At 32.1% G+C, this 19,079-nt stretch overlaps 1 protein-coding gene across 1 annotated transcript in view; it reads right to left on the bottom strand.

The window, feature by feature from the left end:
- Positions 1 to 288: 288 nt before the first annotated feature.
- Positions 289 to 19,079, bottom strand: part of LOC111715213 (slit homolog 3 protein) — a 22,040-nt gene continuing 3,249 nt past the window's right edge. Inside the window, exons 3-19 of the mRNA XM_023490516.1 lie at positions 17,154 to 17,251; positions 15,678 to 15,730; positions 15,395 to 15,464; positions 15,181 to 15,251; positions 14,457 to 14,630; positions 12,701 to 12,762; positions 11,653 to 11,914; positions 10,393 to 10,511; positions 9,985 to 10,113; positions 9,461 to 9,512; positions 8,698 to 8,781; positions 6,524 to 6,587; positions 4,705 to 4,780; positions 3,751 to 4,190; positions 2,939 to 3,190; positions 2,651 to 2,736; positions 289 to 1,515 (exon numbers count right to left, since the gene is read on the bottom strand). Of these exons, the coding sequence (XP_023346284.1) occupies positions 1,415 to 1,515; positions 2,651 to 2,736; positions 2,939 to 3,190; positions 3,751 to 4,190; positions 4,705 to 4,780; positions 6,524 to 6,587; positions 8,698 to 8,781; positions 9,461 to 9,512; positions 9,985 to 10,113; positions 10,393 to 10,511; positions 11,653 to 11,914; positions 12,701 to 12,762; positions 14,457 to 14,630; positions 15,181 to 15,251; positions 15,395 to 15,464; positions 15,678 to 15,730; positions 17,154 to 17,251 (2,193 nt within the window). The 3' untranslated portion in view covers positions 289 to 1,414. The remainder of the gene's footprint in view (positions 1,516 to 2,650; positions 2,737 to 2,938; positions 3,191 to 3,750; positions 4,191 to 4,704; positions 4,781 to 6,523; positions 6,588 to 8,697; positions 8,782 to 9,460; positions 9,513 to 9,984; positions 10,114 to 10,392; positions 10,512 to 11,652; positions 11,915 to 12,700; positions 12,763 to 14,456; positions 14,631 to 15,180; positions 15,252 to 15,394; positions 15,465 to 15,677; positions 15,731 to 17,153; positions 17,252 to 19,079) is intronic.

The following is a 19,079-nucleotide window of genomic DNA, read 5'->3' as shown; positions in this document are numbered from 1 at the left end:
ACGCTTATTTTTCACGAACAACTTCGAGATCAACATTTTTATTTTTTACAACATAATACTATTTATATTGAACACATATTTGCGTATTAAATATTGCGTTTCAAGAAAACAGATTTTAAAAATTATTTTCTTCTCTTAATATTATTAAAAAAAAGTGGATTTGATTACATTTGCATTTTGTCCATAGCTGAAAATGTACATTTACAAATTTTCTAATAAATTAGATGAGATTCGAACTATATTGTGAATCTAAATTTATTAAAGTTCATTGAAAAAATAACTTGCATAAAGACTTAATTGTTCATTTTTGTTTTCAGCATAAATAGGATTACAAAAATATAACAATACTTGAATAAACTCATTCCACATACTTGTACAATGTACAATGTACATGTATGTACATAATACATATGTGCACATTGCACAACATTTTTTATCTTCCAATTTTTTTTATTTTATCACAGCCAATCATCACAGTCGTAGTAGGACAAGAAGGGAACATTAAAAGGACAAAAGAGTACTATTAGGAGGACAAAACGGGAACATTAGAAGGACAAGACGGAGACATTAGAGTTACAAGAAGGTACATTAGGACATATTAGGTTAAATTAGAAGATTAAGGAAGTATATAAGGAGGAAAAAAGAGTCCATAGAAACACGGGGGACCATAGGAGGACAAGAGAAAATATGAGGAGAAGAAGGGAATAATAGAAGGACAAGAGGGTAACATAAGAGAGACAAAATGATTTACATTACAAGAGGGACAATGAGGACGAGAACAACAAAAGAGGGGCAATGAAGACAAGAACGAGGGACAGAATAACACAATAAGGACGATGAGGACAAGATGGACAATGAGTACAAGAACAACACAAGAGGGACAATGAGGACGAAAACAACACTAGAGGAACAATGAGGACAAGAACAACACAAGAGAGGCAATGAGGACAAAAATAACATAAGAGGGATAATGAGGACAAGAACAACACAAGAAGGACAATGCGAACAAGAACAACACAAGAGGGATAATGAGGACAAGAACAACACGAGAGGGACAATGAGGACAAGAATAACACAAGAGGGATAATGAGGACAGGAACAACACAAGAGGGACAATGAGGACAAGAACGAGGGACAATGAGGACAAGAATAAAAAAGAAGGACAATGAGGACAAGAACAACACAAGAGGGACAATGAGGACAAGAACAACACAGGAGGGACAATGAGGACAAGAACAACCCAAGGGGGAAAATGAGGACAAAAACAACTCAAAATATATTTGTTTTCCTCCCAAATGATCTTTTCTGTAAAACAAGTGTTTGTATCACTTTTGCTGGTCCACTATAAGAACTCATAAATCAACGCCAGAAAGTTCCTTTCCAAGTTTCCTCTGTTTTAATTTTCTTGAACAGTTTAAAACTGTCTGGGTAGGACTTGAACCCCCTCAACCTGGACATCCTTCAAGTCTCCGGTAAAATAATTCTGATTTAGGTTTGGACTTGGGGCTCTTCCTCCTGAAACAAAAAAAATTAAAGGGACTGTACGCAATTTACTTTACAGTGACACGTCTGATTCACAACAGTAGCCTTTTAGCCTATTTCTGAGTACTCTAGTATGCCGAGTCCATTGCGCCAGATCCAATCAGGGTTCAGCCATGTGTTTGGTGTCTATTCTGAACCAATAAAAATTGCATGGCGGTCACATCTATCTTTCTATCTAGCGTATTATTCAATAAGAGATAAATCCTTATATCGGCGCTTTAAAAGTAAATGGAATTATTTACTTCTACCGAAACTATAATGTGAGTAACTACAGTGATAACCAGAAAACTCTAAAATAGAAAAAAAACTTTTAGAATCAAGTTATGACTTTAAAAAGTGCACTGAGTATGAGACACAGCAATTGTGCAGTGTAAACAGACCCAGTTCACTTAATTAGTGATTTGATAGTAAACTATTTGTTTTGAACAAAATAAACTACACATAAGTATTACAATAATATCGTCTTCCTTTTCCCTTATTTTCTGGTTATCCCAGTATAAAGAAGATTACGTCGTTTTCTACAAAATAATTAATTTATTAAATTCTTTCGTTGGATCTGTAGAGGAATTTGCAATTCACTTTTGTGAGAAACCAAAATTTAAAAAAAACAATTTTCAGATTCTTAAGTGTATATTTGCATTATGAATGGGAGATGCCAATATATAAAGTTTCTCAAATAAAAGAATTCAAAATTGTAATTAAGTAATTTAGCTAAATAAAGTTGTAATCTATGTTTGTTTGTTTGTTTAATGTCTGATCATAATTTCTAAACCCTGTGACCGATTGAAATTGAAAATTTAGACTTAAAATTATCAATTTACTAATTCTCTTTCAAATGTCAAGATGAAACATTGAATAGAATTAATATGCACTCTGGTTGATTAACTAAAACTAATTCCCCCCCCCCCCTCCCCTCCTATCATTTTAAATATAGCTTTACTTCAGGATTCATCCTGTTGAAAGTATTTAGAGCTTCACAGCTATGATGGATGATAATTACTATGGTGGAAGACTGGGGGCTAGGAATGAAAATAAATAATAGATGAGACCCGATTAATTAAAGACGACAGCTCGGAGCTCGGAATGCCGCGTTCATGCGTTAACTCACCAATCCATAGTTTTCCATCTGTATTCAAATATTGGTCTGTGTCTTCTCCTTCAACCTCAGCTGCCAAAACTTCTTTTTCATTTAATCTAAATAAAACAATTATTTTACAGAACAAAATATGTGAGCAAGGAAATTTGTGATGCACTTTGGGAAATCTTCTTTGATTTTTGATGACAAATTGATTTATTAAATCATGGTTGCTTGAAAAGGTTTGTGTTTCAAAAATTTACAAAAATGATTATTTCAAAAATTAAAATTAGATTCACAATTATCAGAAAGTTATTATACCTGACGTACAATCGTCGACCATTTCTCCTCACCAGAGCATTTTGCCACGCCCCCGTATCCACCCTCTCTTTAGAAACAGCCACGCCTCTTCCTAGTCCCGTCGGACTGCCTATATGGGCCCGAATGACCAGCCTGCCCGCCACTACGCCTAGCTCTAGAGAGTCTGTGACACCTCCAGAGTAAAAGATGGTTCCAGAGTCTAGACTAGTTCTGAACCTTAAACTGATATCATTCGTCTTCATTCGTTCCATCCTAGAGTAAAATTATCATTAAATTATTAGAAATAATGTATATATCCATATTTTTTGTTTAATCTGATGTAAGGTGTGAATTTTTAATTTAAGATCCAATTGCTTTTTCAAAAGCTAAAAGTTGAAAAGAAAATTGAAAGGTTTTAGGCTAGTCTTTTGTGCTTTTGAAGTAAAGTCTATGAAACTTTGAAATAGTGAAACATTTTTAGACTCAATTTATCCAATGCTTCAATGAATATAAAATACAGTAATTGTTCAGTATACACTCTGTAAACCAACCGATTTCTCTTTTAAGTAAGTTTATAAGCTACTAGTAAAACAATTTGCTTTATAACATCAGAAACATTACAACATTACAACATCAGATACACGTAGGGTTTTCAACGCAAGTGGATTTTACTCGCGCACAATTTTGGGCCCTACAATTTCCGCCTTTCCGCGCAATTCCTCACAATTCCGCACAATACGAGAACAGTTGCGCGCAATTCCGTTTAGAAAACCCTAGATACACTTAAGATTGCTTAAATTTTATTAGATATAATATTTCTATTTTTTTTTTACCTTTTATGAATTCTGTTATTGACCCAGTAGACTGAGTTACCCTGTAGGTGAAGAGTATCTCCCTTCATCCCTTCATGATCCTCCTGGTCTCCCTGGTCAGCTTGCATATCCTCTTCAGGGTTGGTTTCTCTGGTATCCAGGTACACAGTATTCCTGGTATCCATGTACTCAGTATCCCTGGTATCCAGGTACTCAGTATCCCTGGTATCCAGGTACACAGTATTCCTGGTATCCATGTACTCAGTATCCCTGGTATCCAGGTACTCAGTATCCCTGGTATCCAGGTACACAGTATCCCTGGTATCCAGGTACTTAGTATCCCTGGTATCCAGGTACCCAGTATCCCTGGTATCCAGGTACCCAGTATCCCTGGTATCCAGGTATCCTAGATTAATTTGACAACGACCCCCAGAGAATCCATCCTTGCAACCACAAACCACCTAAAATTGAAGAAAACGAAATTTAGAAAGTTAATAAAACCATTTCATGAGTTTAACAGAGACAGGGACTTTTTATTGAGTAGTTTAGCTGATTGCATCAGGTGATTGCGTCAGCTGATTGCGTCAGCTGATCCCCCTTTAACAAGTTTTAATTTTGTAGAATAATTAAACATTACGAGTATGCATTGGTCAAATCATTAAACTTTGATCCATATGATAAGGATTAAAGGTGGAGGGGGTGTTTATGGCTACAGCTTATTAATTACATTTAATAGTTCTCACCACATAAGTGAATGTTTAGGAACATTTTCATTGGTTTAGTTGGTAAATTAAATTAAATTTTAATCCAACAAGAAGGGAATTTCATAATTCCTTGGGTCATAATTCGAGGTCAAACTGGATGTTTTAATTTGAAAATATTTTTCCCCAAGATTAGGTCAGGATAAAGAAAAGTTGTCAAGGTTGAAAAGCATATCTCAAAAGATACATATTTCAGGAAAAAATATGATTTTACCTTTTCATTCGCAACTGAACAAGGACCACCATTTTCGCATGGGTTTGGTATACACAGAGGCTTAGCCTTCCCACACCTTTTAAAGACAATCATATTAAAATCAATGCCAAGGGCGGCTACAAATGATGCATTATTGTAGTAAACAACTGTGTGAATGTATACAAAGAAATAAATACTAATTAACAGGAATAAAATGAAAAAGCAAAAAAGTTCTACAATTAAGAAGTATAATTTACTATGGTTAATAATTCATTTCTAAAAGTCGATTATAAATTGATATACAGGGTTTGATATAAGAAAAAATATATAGCAGAAATATTCTAGTTACATTGAATTCAAAGTATAATATATTTGAGTAAAAGATTTTTTGACGAAATAAACTGCAAAAAGTCTTAAATATTTAGTACAGTGGTATGGAAGAAGACATTGAAAACTATTCACCAACTATCATTTTTCGTGGGACACCCTGTATCTTATTGCGAATTCTAATTGCTTTCAAATATTGAAAATAGTAGATTAATAATAAAACGGTGAACGAATGAAAGAATGAAAGGATGAAAGAATGAAAGAATGAAAGGATGAAAGGATGAAAGGATGAAGGAGCAAAGAATAAAAGATGAAAGAGTAAAAAGTAAAAGCATGAAAGGATGAAAGGATTAAAGAGCAAAGAATGAAAGAATGAAAGAATGAAAGAGTAAAGAATGAAATAATGAAAGAATAAAAGAAAGAATGAAAGAATGAAAGAATGAAAGGATGAAAAAATGAAAGGATGAAAAAATGTAAGAATGAAAGAATGAAAGGATAACATATTGAATGGATGAAAGATTGAAAGGATGAAAGAAAGAAAAAATGAAAGAATGAAAGAATGAAAGAATGAAAGAATGAACAAACAAAAGGACGAACGAATAAAAGGATGAAAGAATGAAAGATAGAAAGAATGAAAGAATGAAAGAATGAAAGAATGAAAGAATGAAAGATAGAAAGAATGAAAGAATGAAAGAATGAAAGGATGAAAGAATGAAAGGTAGAAAGAATGAAAGAATGAAAGAATGAAAGAATGAAAGAATGAAAGAATGAAATAATGAAAGAATGAAAGAATGAAAGAATGAAAGAATGAAGGAATGTAAGAATGAAATGAAGAAAGGATGAAAGAATGAAAGGATGAAAGAATGAAAGGAAGAAAGAATGAAAGAATGAAAGAATTAAAGAATGAAAAAATGAAAAAATGAAATAAAGAAAGAATGAAAGAATGAAAGATAGAAAGAATGAAAGATAGAAAGATAGAAAGATAGAAAGATAGAAAGAATGAAAGAATGAAAGAATGAAAGAATGAAAGAATGAAATAATGAAAGGATGAATGAATGAAAGGATGAAAGGATGAAAGAATGAAAGATAGAAAGAAAGAAAGAATGAAAGAATGAAAGAATGAAAGGATGAAAGGATGAAAGAATGAAGGATATAGAGAAAGAAAGAATGAAAGAATGAAAGAATGAAAGGATAAAAGGATGAAAGAATGAAAGATAGAAAGAAAGAAAGAATGAAAGAATAAAAGAAAGAAAGGATGAAAGAATTAAAGGATGAAAGAATGAAAGGATGAAAAAATGAAAGGATGAAAGGATGAAAGGATGAAGGAATAAAAAGAATGAAAGAACAAAAGAATAAATAAATGAAATGATAAACAAATGAAAAGATTAAAGAATAAACTGTATAGAGATGTATCAACCTTGTTTTGGGACCTAAATTTCATGGTTTCACACTATTCAGTTGGGACATGCAAATATGTGGGACTAGAATTGTATGAATGAATGCATGAATCTACCTGGTACCAAAGAAGCCTGGCTGACAGTTACACTGATAACTTGAGGAATCTGCCAAACACTCGCCTACAAACAAATGTGCTATAAATACATATAGGAGCAGCATTCAGCTAGAGATGGTCATTATTTTTTATTATTTTTTAATCAAATCTTTTTGGCATTGAGTTTCCATAAGAATCTTATATGGTTATAATATTAAAAAAAATGTGTGCTAAATAAAATTGCTTTGTATATTGTTCTGACCGAAAAATAAGATATGAAGCCCTGCCAAATCCAGAAAAGGTCAACAATTGGTAAACTCCATTGATTAGTGGCATGTTCAATTTACAACCGTACCCTTAGAAGATTTTTCAGAGTATTCATTACAATTTACATATTACTGTTATGTCAAGACTGATAATTTTCATTTGTGGTAACCTTTTGGTACCATTTCTGACAATTATTGTGAAAACGAAAGTTGTTATATAATCTCCTATGCAGATTGCATTATCTTTGAGTTTTGAGAGTTGAAATTGATGTAAAATCAGTCTTGCGGCATTCTAATCAATAAATTGAGAAAACACACACGGCTAAACCAGATTTAGAAAAACTTAAGGCATCGTTTAAAAAAAAATAGTTTCTGCCTTCCTGCCCATACATTTTACATTCATAGCATTTTATACTGAAGTCGATCAAACCCAAGAAAAATGGCTTTTGATACAAAGTGGCTGCATGCTTTCTAGTAATAATGATAGAATTTGTTACTGAGGCCTTACTTTGTACATATTAAAATGATAATGACACAAAAATTAACGGATTTTTCAGTTTCCATTTGTAGATTTTCGAAAATAAATTATAGTTGAACTTTTTTTGTTTTTTTTTATTTGATTGGGCAATTAATTAGTTAATAAATTGATTTTAAGATTGATCCTACTATTACTACCTGCATGTTTAAATGATAGTGTACATCACTATGATCCTACCTGCATGTTTACATTTAAGTGTACAGCTCTATAATCCTACCTGCATGTTTACATGGTAGTGTACAGCACTATGATCCTACCTGCATGTTTACATGGAAGTGTACTGCACTATGATCCTACCTGCATGATTACATGGTAGTGTACAGCACTATGATCCTACCTGCATGATTACATGATAGTGTACATCACTATGATCCTACCTGCATGCTTACATGGTAGTGTACAGCACTATGATCCTACCTGCATATTTAAATGAAAGTGTACATCACTATGATCCTACCTGCATGTTTACATGGTAGTGTACTGCACTATGATCCTACCTGCATGTTTACATGGTAGTGTACTGCACTATGATCCTACCTGCATGTTTACATGGTAGTGTACAACACTATGATCCTACCTGCATTTTTACATGGTAGTGTACATCACTATGATACTACCTGTATGTTTACATGGTAGTGTACTGCACTATGATCCTACCTGCATGTTTACATGGTAATGTACTGTATACTATAATACTATCTGTATAATTACATGGAAGTGTACTGCACTACAATACTACCTGCATAATTACATGGTAGTGTACTGCACTATGATCCTACCTGCATGTTTACATGGTAGTGTACTGCACTGTGATCCTACCTGGACTGCATGATTACATGGTAGTGTAGTACAACACTATGATACTACCTGTATGTTTACATGGTAGTGTACTGTATACTATAATACTATCTGTATAATTACATGGTAGTGTACTGCACTATGATCCTACTTGCATGTTTACATGGAAGTGTACTGCACTATAATCCTACCTGCATGATTACATGGTAGTGTACTGCACTATGATCCTACCTGCATGTTTACATGGTAGTGTACTGCACTGTGATCCTACCTGCATGTTAACATGAAAGTGCACTGCACTATGATACTACATGTATGTTAACATGGTATTGTACTGCACTATGATCCTACCTGAATGTTTACATGGAAGTGTACTGCACTATGATCCTACCTGCATGATTACATGGTAGTGTACATCACTATGATACTACCTGAATGTGAACATGGTAGTGTACAGCACTATGATCCTACCCGCATGATTACATGGTAGTGTACATCACTATGATACTACCTGTATGTTAACATGGTAGTGTACTGTATACTATAATACTATCTATATAATTACATGGTAGTGTACTGCACTATGATCCTACCTGCATGTTTACATGGTAGTGTACTGCAAGGATGTTTTGTACACTCAGTCAGTGCAAGAGCAGAAATCAATTGAGGTTCTTTTCCTAAATATCCGAATAAATAAAGGAGGGATGAAGAATGAATGAAGGAGGGATGAAGAATGAATGAAGGAGGAATGAAGAATGAATGAAGGAGGAATGAAGAATGAATGAAGGAGGGATGAAGAATGAATGAAGGAGAGATGAAGGATGAATTAAGAAGGGATGAAGAATGAATGAAGGAGGGATGAAGTATGAATGAAGGACTGATGAAGAATGAATGAAGGAGGGATGAAGAATGAATGAAGGAGGGATGAAGAATGAATGAAGGAGGGATGAAGAATGAATGAAGGAGGGATGAATAATGAATGAAGGAGGAATGAAGAATGAATGAAGGAGGAATGAAGAATGGATGAAGGAGTAATGAAGAATGAATTAAAGGAGGGATGAAGAATAAATGAAGGAGGAATGAAGAATGAATGAAGGAGGAATGAAGAATTAATGAAGGAGGAATGAAGTATGAATGAAGAAGGAATGAAGAATGAATGAAGGAGGGATGAAGAATGAATGAAGGAGGGATGAATAATGAATGAAGGAGGGATAAAGGATGAATGAAGAAGGGATGAAGGATTAATACTTTGTCTAGGATAAATGAATAATTTGTATATGATAAATGAATAATTTGTCTAGAATGAATGAATAATTTGTATAGGATGAAGGAGGATTGAATGAATGAAAAGTATACCTGATACAAGACTAACTGGATTATGATCCAGCTCAACATCTTTGATACATCCCTTGAAAATTTTTATAAAAATGAGATTTTGATAAAAATTAACTGTTTTAATGTTGACTTTGGTTTTTTTATGAGTATTTTATTATAATTTACAGGCGTTACAATCAAAGGGTCACTTTAAATTATCGTTTACAGTCCCTTTAAATCATGTTTAATGGGACACCCTGTATTTAAATTATGTTTGATAGGACACCATGTATTTAAATCATGTTTAATGGGACACCTTGTATTTAAATTATGTTTAATGGGACACCCTGTATTTAAGTCATGTTTAATGGGACACCTTGTATTTAAATCATGTTTAATGGGACACCTTGTATTTAAATTATGTTTAATGGGACACCTTGTATTTAAATCATGTTTAATGGGACACCTTGTATTTAAATCATGTTTAATGGGACACCCTGTGTTTAAATCATGATTAATAAGATACCCTTAATTTAAATCATGTTTAATGGGACAGACTGTATTACCTGAAACCCTGGATATTGTCCTCCTGGTTTGGCTCCTATAAAAGTTGAGTTTGTTAATTTCAAGTTCTTCTCTGAGCCTGGAGCTTGACCTATTACAGGCTCATGCTCGTCAAACAGAAGGATTCCGTCCTAAACAAAAATTGATTTTAAGATTTTCCTGAACAGTGAAATATGTTTTTTTAATTTCATTTTTTCCACTTTTAAATCATCACTTGATTCTTGATTTAAATTATGTGAGGCCTGATGATTAAGATGTTAAAAAGATTCTGTTCTTAAAATTGTTCTTACAAAATATCTACAGAACACAAGGCAAAACCATTCTTTTAAAATTCGTAAACAGTCCCTTTAAATTTATCTAAGTTGTCTCAGATTTGCGAACCAATCTCTTTTATTTTGTATGACAAGTACCTGATGATATCGTCTAGCTTTGATGGTGTGCCATTCTCCTAGTTGTATTGGTATACTGGAGACAAGAGTTAAAGATCCAGCCTCCCCCAAACTATATTCAAACTCCACTACTCCATTTACTACAATATACAATATTATATATAATGGAGACTAGAATTAAAGATCCAGTTTCTCCAAAACTATATTCAAACTCCACTACTCCATTTACTACAATATACAATATTATCTATAATGGAGACAAGAGTTAAAGATCCAGCCTCCACCCTACCTATATTCAAACTCTTCTACTCCATTTACTTCAAATATACAACATTATACATAATGGAGACTAGAGTTAAAGATCCAGCCTCCCCCAAACTATATTTAAACTCCACTACTCCATTTACTACAATATACAATATTATCTATAATGGAGACAATAATTATAAAATATAGATTATCCTAAACTATTCTTAAACTCCACTACTCCATTCACTACAATATACAATATTATCTATACTGGAGACAATAATTATAAAATATAGATTATCCTAACTATTCTTAAACTCCACTACTAAATTCACTACAATATACAATATTATCTATAATGGAGACAATAATTATAAAATATAGATTATCCTAAACTATTCTCAAACTCCACTACTTCATTCACTACAATATACAATATTATCTATATTGAAGACAATATTTATAAAATATATATTATCCTAAACTATTCTCAAACTCCACTACTAAATTCACTACAATATACAATATTATCTATAATGGAGACAATAATTATAAAATATAGATTATCCTAAACTATTCTTAAACTCCACTACTAAATTCACTGACTAAAAACATTATAATGTATAGATTAATGGGAAGCTATTACAGGTAACCTTCCAATTAAAGAGTGGCTTGTTAGATTTACAACGGGACTCTGAAAAGCGTTGTTCGATAAAAAAATGGATTAAATATCCATCATATTCGATTTGAAATTGATTATTTGAATTTTTATTTTCTCTTTAAATTGAAATAAAATTATCAGAATTAAACATTTGTCAAACTAGTAAACTACAATATGTTTCACTTTTGTTCATTAGTGCTTGTTAATAAGGAAAGTTCCTGGCCCAGTAGTTTTAATCAAAACTTTTAAATTAACTTATAAAACACCAAAATTTGTTTGGTGAAAACAACTGTAGAAACTTTAATTGTAAACATGCACTCTCGACCCTTTCATAAAATGATGACCAGTTTCTTCAGTTTAACACAACCTACCTAGACGTATAGAGATGAACTGGTTGCTTGAGACTGCAGTGTGGAGGATGAGGCCGGTGTAGGAGAACGATCTGAAGCTGAGCTCCACCGAGGTCCTGGTCACCGACCTCGACATAGGTTTGAGCTGGACAAATGAGGTCCCGACGAATCCTGCGACCTCGAGATCGGTTAGAGGATGGATCTTTTCACAATATTTTCCAGATCTGTCGAGGGTACAGTAGCAGGAGAAAGTGCCATCATGCTCGTCACATGTTCCTCCACCCTAAATATTAAAGGGACTGTCAACAATGTTCCTCCACCCTAAATATTAAAGGGACTGTCAACAATGTTCCTCCACCCTATATATTAAAGGGACTGTCAACAATGTTCCTCCACACTAAATATTAAAGGGACTGTAAACATTGTTCCTCCGCCCTAAATATTAAAGGGACTGTTAACATTGTTCCTCCACACTAAATATTAAAGGGACTGTTAACATTGTTTCTCCACACTAAATATTAAAGGGACTGTCAACATTGTTCCTCCGCCCTAAATATTAAAGGGACTGTTAACATTGTTCCTCCACACTAAATATTAAAGGGACTGTTAACATTGTTTCTCCACCCTAAATATTAAAGGGACTGTCAACAATGTTCCTCCACACTAAATATTAAAGGGACTGTCAACAATGATCAGGCCTTAAAAAGTTGGACAAGGGACAAGTATTACACTCCGCTATCTCAATTTCAAGGGCAAAATCATGGGGGGCGTACCCCACCGAATCGATATTAGACAATATGAGCCCAATTGTTATAGGGTTAAAAATATTGACAGAGCCTACAATATCTATAAAAATAAAAAGTTTTAAAGTCCAAAAAGATGATTTTTGTAACATAAAAAAGGAAGGAAGTTGACAGAGCATGTCTGTTTTCAAGATTGATACACGTATCTCATCTACATTATTGGTACCATTCACGGAGCACCGTTGCTAATAAAAAATGTTGTGAAAAAGTACAATACATATTTAATCCTATAATGATAATTTTTTTTCAAACTTTTTTAAACTTACCTGACAGGGTTGAGAAGTACAAGGTGTTCCTGGATCCTGAGCCTGGGTTTCCTCACATCCACCTTAATAGTTATATTTTTAGTTAAAGGAACTGTTCGCGTAGTTTCAAGCAGACCTTCATGCAAAGATAGCAATGCCAGGTTCACACCCGTACCCTTGAAACCTTAATCTGATCTAAAAGGAAAGATAACGTCGTCTTCTGAATCCAAAATTTGTCAACTGTTTCTTAAAAGCACGAAATGCATGTTACCTTTCCAAAAAACAACAAATTTAAATAAATTGTTAAGAAAACAAAATCATGGAGATCTAATTCTGTCTAGATCAGACAAAGCTTGAAGGGTGCCATTGTAAATCGGACATTTTTAATTCTAATATTTCTTCCTAATAATCTCAAAGTAACTTTGAAGATTGTTACAAACTAAATTTTTATATTGAACATTTTCATCGATATTTAGTATATCTTATAATTACAATTATGAAGACATTTTTTTAATTGAATTTGTATCAAATTGTTCTTGTTTTCGCATTATGTAAAATTAAGGAAAATCTGGAAAATGTTTTGGTAACTTCATGAATTAACTATTATGAAAGAATCATTAAAATTAATAAAAAATATATTAGGAGTTTTAAATCCCAGCTGTCATTTCTACAGAACCCCTTAACCGATTACAATTTCTTTGAAATATTATTGTTCATATTTGAATTTAAATTGGAATCCTTTAAATTCTCTTTATTATTAAGATCCTTTGCAGTCCCTTTAAATTCTCTTTATTATTAGAATCCTTTACAGTCCCTTTAAATTCTCTTTATTATCAAGATCCTTTGCAGTCCCTTTAAATTCTCTTTATTAAAATGAGAAAAATGAAATTTTATTTGAACTATGTAAATATAAAATCTTGTTTTTATGAAAAAGTTTATTTTTCTACTGTTGAAAGAATTTGAACCTAAGATGAAATGTGAAACAATAAAATCACTCATCTCCCTCATTTTCCCCTAGTTTTACACNCCCACCACCTACCCGAACCCATCTCGCTTAATATCCCCCTCCCCCAGCACTTTTTTTTAATAAACCTTGACATTTTAATCTTTAAAAATACACAAAATACGCTAAAATTTTAGTCTTAATATCGAATATCCAAAAATATAACTAAACGAACATTGTCTTACAATTTTAGAACACAATTTATGGAAAACACATTATACAAAACTCAGTGTTCGGAAAACTTTGGAGAGAAATATTCTAAATTTTTTTAAAACAGAATGTTTTCGTATTCTAACAAAATATTCTCATATTCTAACAAAATATTCTCATATTCCTACAACATATTCTAAGAAAATATTCTCATATATTCTAAAAAAATGCTTTCATCTACTAAAAAATTGCTCTAATATTTTAACAAAATGTTATCATATTCTAACAAAATGTTCTCCTAACAAAATGTTCACAAATTCTAACAAAATATTCTCATATTCTAACTAAATGTTCTCTTGTTCTATAAATTGTTCTCATATCCTAACAAAATATTCTCATATTCAAACAATATATTCTCATATTCCAACAAAATGTTTTCATATCCTAACAAATAGTTCTCATATTCTCACAAATTGTTCTCATATTCTTACAAGATATTCTCATATTCTAACAAAATGTTCACATATTCTAACAAAAATGTTCACATATTGTAACAAAATATTACCATATTCTAACAAAATGCGTAAATTTGAAATGAATTCTGTAATTTGTGTCAGAACTTACCATATCTCTGGACAGTGCCATTAGGACAAATATTACATTTATGTCCTGCATATCCTGTCCTGCAGTTGCATTGTCCTGTTGTTTTGTTACAATCCAGTCCCAGAGAACCCACTCCAGAACACAGGCAGGGTTCACACCCGCTCTCACCCCGTCCCCAGGATCCAGGAGTACATTCTAGATAGGAGTACTTTCTAGATAGGAATACATTCTAGATAGGAATACATTCTAGATAGAAGTAAATTCTAGATAGGAGTACATTCTAGATAGGAGTACATACTAGATAGGAGTACATTCTAAATAGGAGTACATTCTAGATAGAAGTAAATTTTAGATAGGAGTACATCCTACATAGGAGTAAATTCTAGATAAAAGTAGATTTTAGATAGGAGTACATTCTAGATTTGAATACTTTCTAGATAGGAGTACTTTGTAGATATGAGTACATATAGAAAGAAATACATTTTATACAGGAGTGCATTGAAGATAGAAGTACATTCTAGATAGGAGTACATTCTAGATAGGAGTACATTCTAGAAAGGAGTACATTCTAGAGGGGTGCACATACTAGAAAGGAGTACAGTCTAGATAGAAGTACATTCTAGAAAGGAGTACATTATAGATAGGAGTACATTATAGATAGGAGTATATTATAGATAGGAGTACATCCTATATGGGAGTACATTGTTATCCGTTTTTGAGGAGTATATTATAGCTAAAGGTTTACCTGTAAAATTTCTGGGAGCACAATCTCCATGCACACAGATAGTTAGGCAACTCTCTAGTCCTTTATCTAACCTAGAGACAATTAATAGTATACGAAAAGTAGCTAGACAAAGACTTTCTTTGCATTAACAATTATAAAGTATGTAAAATAAATACACTATATAAGTTCGCGTCTTTAAAATTAAGATTCTTTAAAAAATTAAAAATTTTGAAACCTGATTGTTTTATTGTCTGGACAACATCCGAATTCTGTATTTTCACAAATCTCCATTGCTGATTTTTTCCCTGAACAAGAATATTTTAAAGAATCTTTTTAAATATTTATTTTTATATGACATACTATTAAATGAAAAATGAATATTTACAAAAAAATTAAAAGTATTTAATGATTTTTTTTTCATTAAACAGGATCGAAAGCATTATTTGAATATTCAACTTAATTTTAAACTAAAAATCAAATCACTGGTTTTTTGTGTTACACAAAAAAACTTTTTATACCTGGTAAAGATTTTAGGTTTCCAGGCCAATCCGCTGTAACATTGCTGTTGTATCTAAATATTCAGCTGTAATATTGCTTTTTTCAATATTTTCAGCTATTTTTTTGCTCTTGTATCTAAATAATCAGCTATGATATTGCTTTTTTTAATATTTTCAGCATATTGTTGCTCTTATATCTAAATAATCAGCTGTAATATTGCTTTTTTTAATATTTTCAGCTATTTTGTTGCTCAAGTATATCTAAATAATCAGCTGTAATATTGCTTTTTTAAAAATATTTTCAGCATATTGTTGCTCTTATATCTAAATAATCAGCTATAATATTGTTTATTTTTCAATATTTTCAGCTATTTTGTTGCTCTTATATCTAAATAATCAGCTGTGATATTACTGTTATATCTAAATAATCCGTTGTAACATTTCTGTTATAAATAAACAATTAGCTTTAATATTGCTAATATATCTAAATAATCAGCTATACCGTTGCTGGGTTATCAAAACAATCAACTGTAATATTGCGGGTTTATCTAAATAATCAGCTATATTGCTACTTTATTTAAGTTATCGGTTTTTTTATTGCCGTTATATCTGAATAATCAGCTGTAACATTGATGTTATATCTAAACAATCAATTGTGACATTGTTGTTATTATATCTAAATAATCAGCTGTTTTTTATGGATACAGATATATATATATCCAAAACTTTATAAAAACAAAGATGGCCCCTATTGTTTTCTACGACCTGCTGAGAATTTGACAACTTGACAAGTTTACAAAATAATTTGTAAACTTTGTATTTTAAATATTATTCAGCAAACAAACAGAAAGACGAAGGTCAGGAATAAATTAAAATATTTTTGAAGCGGGGCATTTACCGCGGCCATGTTGGATTTTACCCCGCCACGATAGATCAACAATAAACATTGCATGTTTTATATCGAAATATCTTCGTTGCTTCTTCACGGTTCTTCCAAAAATCATAAGATAAACTTTTAAATTTCAGGACTGTACAGCGTACAGTCTAGTGTACTACAATGAGGTATACAGTGTAGTGTACTTAAATTCTTGTTTGTAGTGTATAATATAGTATGATGCACGGATTCCTGTACATTTGAGTGCACTGTAATGTACTGCAATGTATACCTGTACAGTCTAATTTAATGTAATGTTCACCTGTACAGTTTAAAGTCTAGTGTACTGCAATGTACCGCAATGTACTGCAATGAACGCCTGTATATAATAATATACTGCCATGTCTACCTTTAAGGTCCAGTGTACTTCAATGTATTGCAATGTTTACCTGTACAGTTTAGTGTACTGCAATGCACTGCAATGTATACATGTACAGTTTAAAGTCTAGTGTTCTGCAATGCACTGCAATGTATACCTGTACAGCTTAAAGTCTAGTGTTCTGCAATGCACTGCGATGCATACCTGTACAGTCTAGTGTACTGCAATGGTTTGCCATGTATACCTGTACACCAGATATCCTATTCCTGCTAGAAGACAAGCAACAGCAATACAGACGGCCAGGGGAGGCAAACAACATCTTAATAATCCCACTTTACGAACCTAAATAATTAGCTTAATAATCCCACTTTACGAACCTAAATAATTATCTTAATAATCCCACTTTACGAATCTAAATAATTATCTTTATAATCCCACTTTACGAACCTAAATAATTATCTTAATAATCCCACTTTACGAACCTAAATAATTACAATTTATTTCTAACTTAAAGGGACTGTTAGTATAATTTCAAGTGACCCTTCATGCGAAATTGGCAATGCCGTTTTTCAACGGTACCCTTAAAACCTTTACCTGATTAATTATCGGGAAAAAAATGTTGTTTTACTATGATTTAAAAATGTTTAATTCTGATAATTCCTATATGTTCTTCTGCATTGTAGGAATGCGCAAGTCACTTTTGTAATAATTGTAAATAATCAAGAATATTAACATTGATTTCTAATTCATACTTGATCCGCCAAAGTTTTTAAGGATACTGTTGTGAATCTGGCATTGGCATCTAGCCATCAATTGAAATTATGCTTTAAATCCCTTTAATAATAACATTTTTCAAACATACGGTAAGGCTCCCCTTGTGCTTTAATTGTTGAGGAAGACGACTGTTAGACTAACGTTATGTAAACAGACCAATTTATCTTTTTAAAGTTATGTAAACAGACCAATTTATCTTTTTAAAGTTATGTAAACAGACCAATTTATCTTTTTTTAATTGATATTCAAGCCAATTGACAAACTAGTTGCTTTATTTTTGCTATTATTTTTGTATTTTCTTACATAATTATAATATTTTATGTTATTCCATTAAAATTCTAATGGTTCCATTTTTTTAAAAACTTTTTTACTTGCACTTTTACTTCTTGAGCTAACTCAAACTTTTTGAGTTACAGTTACCGGCTAGCAATACAAAAATTGTGACGTTCGTTCAGCTTTGACTAAATATTTAGAAAATAATTAAATATTTGCCACAAACTCAAACTTTGATTTTTTATTTTACATAATTCATAGATTTTGAAATAACGGCATGGGTTGCTAAGATATATATAGGAACTAGAATCTCAGAATCTCAAATTCTTTACCACAAATATTATGTTATAAATATATATATCATAAATTAACAGAGAACTTAAGTTTGAGGAGTTAATTGCTTTGTCCAATATTTGAAACAATAAGAAGTTACTTTTGGTGTTAAGCAATTATAATTTGAAAGTTTTTAACGTAACGTACAAAAACGTACATTTTACGTTACGTTACACTATCGTTAACATCTCTAGATGGTATACCTGTAAACTGCGGCGTTGGAATTTCCGGCGAGAAAAAAATAATTAAATGCTTATCACTCATAAGTCATAGTTATAAAGGTGCAGCATTCTAGAAATACACATTACGCAATTTTGGATCGAACCATAGCACTTGCGTAGGAGGGACAATTACGCATTTTTCCATTTTCACCTTGATCGAAAATGCGCGAAGAAAATTAACAATGTGGCATTACTTATTCACGCTGTACGCAGGACACACTTTAATAAAGATTTAGTTTCTTAAGAATGGATCGGGAAGGGCGGTATGAACAAAGATAATATATATATAGATATGCAGGCAGGTAGAAACCTCCTTCCTAAATTGCTTGTAGCAGACAACTAATTTTTGTCCCTCTGAGATAAAGTGCAAGGAGAGACATCTATAGCAAATTGATTACTTTCTATATTCCTTTCTCCCCTTGCTGCCATCTGTAGGAAATACGCATTTTGTGTTATATAAACATACATTACGCGTATTGCATCCTGTATAGTTCAAGTGTTGCTATCTGGACCTGTTTGACCAATAAAATTAAATTTCAAGGTAACACAAACATACAGTACGCGTTTTG

The sequence above is a fragment of the Eurytemora carolleeae genome, unplaced genomic scaffold (assembly GCF_000591075.1).
Source record: "Eurytemora carolleeae unplaced genomic scaffold, Eaff_2.0 scaffold1718, whole genome shotgun sequence".
Classification (NCBI taxonomy): Eukaryota; Metazoa; Arthropoda; class Copepoda; order Calanoida; family Temoridae; genus Eurytemora; species Eurytemora carolleeae.
The sequence above is the reverse complement of the archived record's forward strand: the minus strand, read 5'-3'. Positions and strand labels throughout refer to the sequence as shown.